Source organism: Microtus ochrogaster, chromosome 24, assembly GCF_000317375.1.
Source record: "Microtus ochrogaster isolate Prairie Vole_2 chromosome 24, MicOch1.0, whole genome shotgun sequence".
Classification (NCBI taxonomy): Eukaryota; Metazoa; Chordata; class Mammalia; order Rodentia; family Cricetidae; genus Microtus; species Microtus ochrogaster.
In genome coordinates this window covers 18,611,999-18,621,390 of record NC_022024.1, presented here as the reverse complement: position 1 = coordinate 18,621,390, position 9,392 = coordinate 18,611,999, and the positions used below count along the sequence as shown (strand labels likewise).

General features: G+C 42.3%; 1 protein-coding gene across 1 annotated transcript in view; it reads right to left on the bottom strand.

Annotated features, from left to right (window-relative positions):
* The window catches only part of Acss3 (acyl-CoA synthetase short chain family member 3), a 147,439-nt gene extending 144,711 nt beyond the window's left edge, over window positions 1-2,728 (bottom strand). Inside the window, exon 1 of the mRNA XM_005358097.3 lies at window positions 2,339-2,728. Within this exon, the coding sequence (XP_005358154.1) occupies window positions 2,339-2,634 (296 nt within the window). The 5' untranslated portion in view covers window positions 2,635-2,728. The remainder of the gene's footprint in view (window positions 1-2,338) is intronic.
* Window positions 2,729-9,392: the final 6,664 nt, after the last annotated feature.

Here is a 9,392-nt window from a genome sequence, read left to right as displayed (position 1 = left end):
AAAAAAAAAGTAAAATTTTTAATAAAAATGAGGAACAACCAGTATACTCTGTGCACAACTTTTTTAAAAGTTAGGCTAAAACCTGGAGTTTAAAATAAGAAAAATATTTACTTAAGAGAAGAGCTGACATCTTAAGTGACCTTGAGTCATACACAAGCACTTTTTCTTTCTTTTCTCTTCTGCCTTCGCTGACCCACACGAGCCCTCAGGAATGTCTCTTCCCTCATTGTTATTGGCCCTAGACTTCATTGCTTATCTTCAGTTTTTAGTTACAGTATCCCAGTGGTCTCTTCGTAAAATTATTTTAACTGTGTTTCCTGAATTATTGTGTCTGTGTATTTGTGCGGTATGTGTGTCTGTGTGTATGTATATCTGAATGGGAATGTCTGTGTGTATGTGTCTCTCTGTGTGTTTCTGTGTGTGCATGTGCATGTACATTGTGTGCTTCTGTGTGTGTGTGTGTGTGTCTTTCTGTGTGTGTCTATTTGTGTGTGTATATGCATGTCTGTGTGTATGTCCATGGGTACGTGTATCTCTCTGTATGTGGCTCTATTGTGTGTGAGTGTCATAGCATGGGTACAGATATCAGAGGAAGCTTTTGGCAGTCAGTTTTCCCCTTCTACCATAAGAGTCCCCAGGACTGAGCCTAAACCATCAGTATAGGCATCAAGAGCCTTTCCCCACTGAGCCATCTCACCAGCCCCCAGTGACTTCTTAACTGAAATCTCTGCATATTGGTTTTGTGGTAAAGGTAGCCATATAAGATTATTAGAGAACAGTATTTACGACAGATATATGAACATTGAGCTTTCATAACAACCTCAGATGATAATCTCTATTGTGATATGAAGGACACTAGAAATGCTTCCTGTTCCCAAAATGATTATAATATGAAAATAAAAAGATCGTGTTTCCTCTAATAACAATTATAGGGCCTAATCCACTAGATCCCTTGGCCTTGGTCTTTTAATAAGCCAACCCTCAAACTAACGATTGATCTTGAGGAATAAAAAGAAAATGATGCACCAAAGAAGTGCCGTCGCTTGACCGAGAGTCCAGGAACTGAGAGGGGAAAAACTCGAACCCAGGCAGATTGTTCCCGAGAGCAATCACTGTTTTTTACCCATTGCTGCGTACTGAATGTCAGGTGGATCGTTAAATGTGGGTCAATCAAATACAACTGGAAAACGAAGTCGAACTGGAGGGGTAAGGTACTCCCATGGGAAAGAGACGTCATGGAAACACCCCCATAAAACAAAAGCAGGAGGAGAGGAGGCAAAATGAGGGCGCAGAACAGACTCCTCCACCCAATTCCCTACAGCTTCTCTGCTCTGAGAAGAAAGGCATCCTCCAAAAGGCCAAATGCCAGCCGGACCAGGGCATTGCCCTTGTCTGCCAAGTAGTGCTTTTCCAGATTTCCCAGATACTATCCTTTTCTAAGGGTTAGCAGATGGCAGCCAACCATATCCTTAAAGGGCCAGATACCTAGAAATTCCCACTTGATTTCCCACAAACTGCGGGCCTTGCTCTGTATAGCCTAACAATGTCTCTTATGGTGTATCGATGTATTGTAATATAAAACAAATAAGGTTTGTGAGTTTTCATAAGTGAAACTTTAAGGGGAAGTCTTTCTTCTCATCATGACTCCTAACAACACCCTTGTCCCTGGGCTATCCTGGCTTGAGTGTCTTAAACAAAACAGGCCTATGCTTCTGACTTACTACCGTCTATTTGGCCCACTATTTAAGTCTTTTCGTACCCAAGAGCCTCTTTCTCTCACTTCTCCAGCTAACAGGATTACAGTGTCAGCTACCTCCAGCTGTTTTCCTAAGCCCTTGGACTTTGATAATTAGATCATGTCAGCCTTAAGAAGGTAACATCCCATCCTTCCAACACCCCCTCCCCCGCTCAGTTATGTTTTCCTGAAGACTTTCTTCAGCCCTCTTCCTCCCTGCCATAGGCAGGTCCCTAATCCCCTAGCCTAGTCCGAGCTCTGTTTTTGTTTACAACGGTGTCACTTCCAATACACGCAGTCCTGCAGCAAGCCTTTGTTTTGGAAAGCTTTTGTTTTTGTCTCCCAACATCCCCACTGCAGCCAAGCAGAACTAAGGCAAGTAAATGCCCCTGCAAAATTGGGATCGTTCTAGATAACCAAGTACTTCAAAAGGAGAATGTAGGACAGCTAAAAGAGTGAAACCAACGAACAATTTAAGCCAAAGGCATCATAAATTTTGATTTTCTTTCCTGGTAGAACTCCAGCCAGTCCTGATCCAAGACCTTCCAGCCCTTGGCATTCAAGAAGTTAGGAGATTTTGGAATTGACTAAATAGTCACTCACCAACTAGTGGAAGGCGGATATCTGCTGTCTAGCGTTTTGGTCCAGGGCTTGTACCAACTGATCTGCTCAGCAGCTTTACCCCAGAATCTCTCAGGGTCGGCCACAGAGGCTGCGAAATGGGTCTTGTACTCGCCACCATTGCAGGTGGCCAGGGCCCTGCAGCCCCGGGCCCCAAGACCGGCCACCAAAGCCCTTCGGGCTACACTGGCTCCTCTTGCTGAAGGGGAACCTGGCAGGGGCGCCCCAAGCGTCCCGGCGCCTGTTACTTTGCGACATTGCAGCCAGGATGGCTTCATTCTTCCTCTCTGTCCACAGCTGCAGGCCCGGGAACTCGCTGTCACTAAGGCTGAGACTCAGCCCCTGAGGGGGAGCCTTCTGGAGGCGGGGCTTAAGTCCGAAGTGAACCCCTAGCCCAGAAGTTTGGAAGTCAAACTGAAGTCCGCGATAAAAACCGACCTGGATCCACCAGGAAAGCAACAGGCTGAAGCGGAGACCTGGGAAAAAGGGGCAGGACGCTACAGAAGTTGAGTTCCGTCACCCCTTAAATTCCAATCTAGTGCGAATTTTCAACCCATGACAGAGGGTCACTTGCCATTTAGCAGAGCGTCTCCGGTTAGGTGCCCGAGCATGGCTAGCACAAGGCCAAAGGACCAAATGGCTTATTTTAAACAAAATGTGTGTCTCCTGCCCGCAGCAGAATCACATAACCCTGGCATTTACACTGGATCCCTGGGGTGTTATTTTCCTTTACTCATTTATTTCTTTGCTTAAAATTCAACTCAAACCCTAGTTAATAAAAACCACAAGCAGCTCCGGGGCCACGTTGGTTCCAGGATTTCCTGGCAGCCGAGAGGAGGGGTGGAAGGAGGATTACTAGGCAGGGTTGGGGGAGTGCTTCCAAGAGTGATTGACAGCCAGGCCACTGGGGAAGGTAGCCCAGCTGGGATCTGGAGGCACCTGCCAGTCCACACCTCTGGATCCAGAGGCAGGAGCACACAGGACTTGGGATTATTTCTTCCCTTCTAATTTGCCCCATTTTGAGTTTTGATGACATTCTCTCAGAGAACGCATGGTTGTGAAATTTCTTTGAGTTCATAAAACTATTTTAAAACGGAACGTGACAACCACTCCTTCACTCTGAAGAAACTAGGAGCCACTGAAGCGCACACCTCAAGTGAATGAATTGTGCAGTGTGTGGGCTGTGCCTCAGGTAGCTGTTCTAAATCAAATCAGAAGGTGAACTGAATCCAAAGAAGGAGGAAGCTGAGAAAATCCAAGACACACAGGTGGCAGGAATTCCTTGCCTGGCTTTAACTTTCTTCAGGCTCTGTCTGTCACCTTGCCCACTTCAGTGAAATTCACAATCTTTTGCATGCCAACACGTTCCGACCTCCTGCCACACTGTTCGAAGCTTTAGATGTAAAGATAATGTATTCCCAGGTCTTAGGTGAGAAATGGCGGGAGGCCCTTGACCCTGGAAAGGATAATAAATTAACACTGTAAACAAATGATCCTGAAGGCAAAATATGATATGGAGACAAAGGCTAGACAGAGCAGGCATTCATCTAATGCAAGACAGGAAATAAAAAATGACTTTACGTGCTCACCTCAGCTATTTTCTTTAACTGAGAAGCAAGAAACCACACTTTTCCTACATAGCCACGGTAGTTTCCATCCTCCCAAAGTTCTTAGATCAAGTGGTATCTGGTAGCAGAAGACTGTAGGTCACTTACCTCAAAGGCCATTTTACCTCTTTGCCCCTCCTTTCTACTCAAGGCTGCTTTCTGACATACAGATTAGGTAAATCCCCAATTATCCCCATGTTCCAAACACGTAACAGGTGTGTGAGTGCCTACATTATGTATAGATGGTTTGAAGGAAGCGCTATGAAGGGAGGAATTGACTGTTGCTTGCACAAATTGCATATATACCTTGGGCTTACCATTTTTGAGAACTGTAAGGTACTGAGAGTTTTAAGACTGTGTAAGAAATGGTGGCTATCATCCTCGTGTTTCACAAAGAGGCTTAGCAATAGGAGAACTCAGCACTGGACTCAAGGCCTTCAAGAAGAGCAGTGAAAACTCAAACCCCGAGGAGACCCTGAGCTTGAGAGCCAGGACACTGGACTGGAGAGTAAACTCACTGGTTAAGAACTCTTGTTGCAAAAGACCCAGGTTCCACCCACATGGAGAAGCACCATGTCCTTGGGCACCAAGCATGTATGTGGTACACAGATGTCCATGCATGCAAAACACTCATATACTCATAAATACTCATAAAATATCAAAAATAACTAAATGAAAATATAAACAGGACCTGGCGGTGGTGGCACACGCCTTTAATCCCAGCACTCGGGAGGCGGAGGCAGGTGGATCTCTGTGAGTTCGAGGCCGGGTTGGTCTATAAAAGTTAGTTCCAGGATAGGCTCCAAAGCTACAGAGAAACCCTGTCTTGAAAAACATATATATATACACACACACACAGAGAGAGAGAGAGAGAGAGAGAGAGAGAGAGAGAGAGAGAGAGAGAGAGAGAGAGGAAGAAAGCTTCAACAAGGAAACAAAGAAGGAAAGAAGAAAAAAAAAGAGCCAAGAAACAGCATACTTAGGCCTCAGACAGCTCAGACATGGATAATTCACAACCCAATGGGGAGGGGAAAGGACAATCCAGATTGCAGTTTTATCATTCCGTACCCCACACGTTATCTCTAGACCACACGAATCATCTTTGTCCAACTTTGCCAGAAACAAAATGTGTGACTAGAGCAAGCATCAGAGCTAGCAAACATTCGTCCTGTGATTCTTACAGGCCTACCTTCCTGGAGAGACTGAAAACACAGTGAGTGGAAGCGGTTCTTGAAAGCACTTATCTGTGAAGTAGGGACAAGCTGAGCCGCAATCAAAACTTGGAGGGACACTGAAGGCTTATCGCGACTCGCCAACGCCTTTTTAGGAAACAGTGCTGATATTTGTGAACTAAAGCAGCTTTCAAATGTCTAAAATGAAACAGAGTATATAATGAAATTGTAAACTTTAAGTTTTGAAATTTTCTTCTGTTCTCCACCGTAGCAATGACATTAAAGAAAATAAAACAGGCTGGATTTTCTAGGGTGGGGAATGGGAGGGTAATATAGTGGAGGGCATAGAGAGAGAGAACTCACATTTAAAGGTCCAGTAACTCAAACCGGACAGAAACCTAGAGAGAGGAATAAAGCAAAGAGGAATAACTCTTACTAACTTGCTGTCTCCCCATGGCTTGCTTAGGCAGATTTTCTATAAAACTCAGGACTATAAAACCCAGTCATCGCTCCACCCACAGTGGACTGGGCTTTCCACAGTCATTAATAAAGAAAATTCCCCCACAGACTTAACAACAGATAAAGCTCATGGAGGCATATTTTCTCAATTGAGGTCATGAACCTCAACTGAGGTCATGAGCCTGTGTCAAGTTGACAAAATATTAACCACTGCACCTAGCAAAGGGGGTTGATTGTGGGCATGAATTCCTGCCTTTAGCTGAGGAGCTATTAGCATCTGATAACTGCTAGCAAATGGAGATCCAGCTTTTTTCAATGCTGTGACCTTGGTATAGGAGGGAGGCCCCATACCCAACAGTGGTCTGCCAAAACAAGCTGGACAGGATGGGGAGGAGAGACAGAGAAGAGAGAGCATGAACATAAGTTTGGTGGATAGGTAGGGAGAAGGTAAATCTCGGAGCTGCTGAAGGGAGGGTGAATATGGTAAGAATATCTTGTATGGAATTCCCAAAGAATTAATAAAAGCCTTATTTTTTAAAGACATTGAAGTAAATACGAATTATTTCACAAGAAAGCTTCAAAGGCAAGGGAAGACACTCTGAAACCCCAACTCATCGTTCAGTCAAATAAAGTGTAATCCAGGCCTTCGACCTCCATCTTTAGAGGCCAGTCCCCGGTGCCCCTTGAACCTTGACCCCTCCCCAGGAGGGTCATGGTAGCCGTCCAAACCTTGACCCTTCCCCAGGAATCGTCAAGACCACCATTCCCACAGGCTATTTAAACTGCTCCCCAGTAAATAAACACGTGGTTTTCCCTCTTCCTCTCTAGTGGTCCCATTTAGCGGCTTCCCAGTTTCTCTGGGGGATACCCAGAGCTCAGGTGTCTAATTAAACCTGGATATCTTTTAATTTGGTCTGATTTGGCTTTATTGGGAATATTTTGTGTTGGCAGAGTGGCTCAGTTGCGAAATATTCCTAACAGTAAGACCCAAAATACTTACCATCCTTATTTAGATTTCTGTAAAGTATCTAATAAAAACATTTGTGCATAAGAAATATATAGGGGGGCTGGAGAGATGGCTCAGTGGTTAAGAGCATTGCCGGCTTTTCCAAAGGTTCAATTCCCAGCAACCTCGTGGTGGCTCACAACCATCTGTAATGATGTCTGGTGCCCTCTTTTGGCCTGCAGACAGTATATTGTATACATAATAAATAAATATTAAAAAAAGAAATATATAGGGATGTTTCCATTTGAGAAAAATGTGAGGAGCCAAGTGTCATCTGGGTATCATTTCCAATCATTTTTAGCATCTCTGTTTTCTGTTTGTTTTCTTTTCTCTGTGCTCAGCAATTTGCTACTGCGGAAAGAATTCTCATTCATGTAGCTGTTATAATAGTTATAAGTTTTTAATCAAACCACCGAAATCATCAAGGATCCCTTTAAATCCTTCTGTAAGGATAATTCCTGAAGAATTAGACTATTTCTGTTGCATATTTTCAAAGAAAATTTCTGTGTGACATTAAACTGCTTGTAATCCTAAGAAATGATCTGACAGTCCTGGTAGCAAATAATTAAGAAGAAAATGGGAATCCTTTAATATAATGTTTTGTAAAGTATAATCATAGCTGAGCAGTAATTTGTATATATACATATTACATATGTGTGCGTGAGCATGAGTGTGTGTGCCCATGTGTTTGAATGGTCAGGTGGATATGCATGAAGTTAAAAGATAAACTGAAGGTTGAGACCAGTCTCTCAAAACAAGAGCTGTAACAAGAAATTGGGCAAGAGTGTGGGTGTTTCAGAGACAATGCAAAGAACTTAGCTGAATGTAGTTCAAATCTGAGGAAGTGTAGGGAGAATGAAGAAGTTTAGTTTATGCTGTAAATGGAAGTAGATGCATCGTTTACTGGAAATACTGTGGAAAAGAAAAAGAAAATTAAATGAGTAAATTGGGATGATATGAAACCTGGCCAAGATTTATATGTTCCTCCCGTTATTGTTCTTTTTTAAAAATAATATATTTGAAATTATAATTAAATCTTTTTTGTTCTTCTCTTTTCTTCCTCCAACCCTCCCAGGTATACCTCACCCTGCTCTCATTCAAATTCATGGCCTTTTAAATGTTGTCATTGCTGTTGCTGTTGTGGTTGTGTGTATGTGTATGTATTCTTAATGTACAAATTAGTCTATAGAATATTACTTATATGTGTGTGCTTTCAGGACGATCATTTGGTATTAGATAGCCAATAGTTCTTTCCTGGTGAAGACTATTGCTTCTGCTTTCAGCACTTCTGGGTTGCCGCTAGTGTTTTGTCTAGGGTTGAGACCCCTAAGCTTTCCTCATTTCTTGTTAGTTTCTCTATTCGTGTCACTCTTGTTCAGATCAGGCTGAGGTGGCCATGTGGGGGAGATTTCAGATGTGCAGCTTCAAATATTTCTAGGCAACACAATCTCACAGCAAATTTCCTGTTCCTCTAGCTTTTTACCATCTTTCTGTTCTTGCTTCCAGGGATCCTGATCCTTACGTGCAGGAGTTGCATTTTAGATGTATCAGTTGTGACTACACTCCACAATCAGTCATTTTGTTCAGCCGTAGGCTTCTGTAATAGTCTCTGCCTGTTTGAAATAAGCTTTCTTGGTGAGGGCTGAAAACAACATCATCTATGAGTATAAAGATTTAGAATATAATAATGTATTATTCTAGTTTGGTAGAGTCAACTGTAAATTCTCCTCCAGGATCCATAAGTAGTTGTCTAGATTTCTGGTGCCACACATGATTTCTCTCTTGTTTAGTGGGTCTTAAGTCCATGGAAAGAGCTGTTGGTGCCCAGGCTTTAGTGCCACCACTCCACCCTTGGGATTTGCGTATCTCAACAGCTACTATTCTACCACATCTTGAATCCCAAGAAAGTAGCTTGCTGAAAAAAATTGAAGTGTAGAAAACTCTGCAGATGCCTTTGCCCATCAATCACTTGAAGAGTTGCTATCATAGATGGCTCTTGAGATACCTTTATTATTTTCTTGCTGACATAACTGCCTATTTGTCTGAGAATTGTGCAGCTAACCACTAGTAGCTTACTAAAGATTGTTGTTTCAATAGGAGATGTTGGTGAATTTCATCAACAGGTACAGGGTACTTTCAAATTTCCAGTAAATTCCTTCCATCTAAAGCAGAATATCACATCTTTCTTCCTTTGCTGGTGTTTTCACTTGTCTTCTTAATTCAGCTAGTAGCATATGTTGGCATGAGTATGAGATTTCTTTCTCTAGAGTTATTTGTGCATAGAGATTGACTACAGAATTGTGCTATGATTTACACTGAAGCTGGCTATAAACTAGCTATATACACCTATTAAAAACCAAATAATTATACCTTACCAGTAAACAAACAATCTTATGTTTCCTTCCTCTTTTTTTTTTAAACTCTGAATTTCAAGAAATGTCTTTAAACTCTGACAGAACGTTCCAGATGTTGGAATCACCTCTTTTTCTCTCTATTATAGTACCATGATGTAATGTGAAGATTTTTTGAAAGAAAATTGTTGTACCTTCAAAACTAACTGTAAAAGTTTATAAATAGTGTATATATTATATCATAATAAAATGTATATAGTATACACAATATTTATAAAATATATAATTGTAGGGATAAGTCCCGCCCCTTAGGGGGCATGTTCACCTTGGGCTAATGTTTGCTTATAAATTTGGTGAGCCTGCTCCCAGCCGCTGCTTCTGCTTTCCTGGTCTCCACGGGAACAGTGGTTCTGTAAGTCTATTAAAGCTGTATATATATAT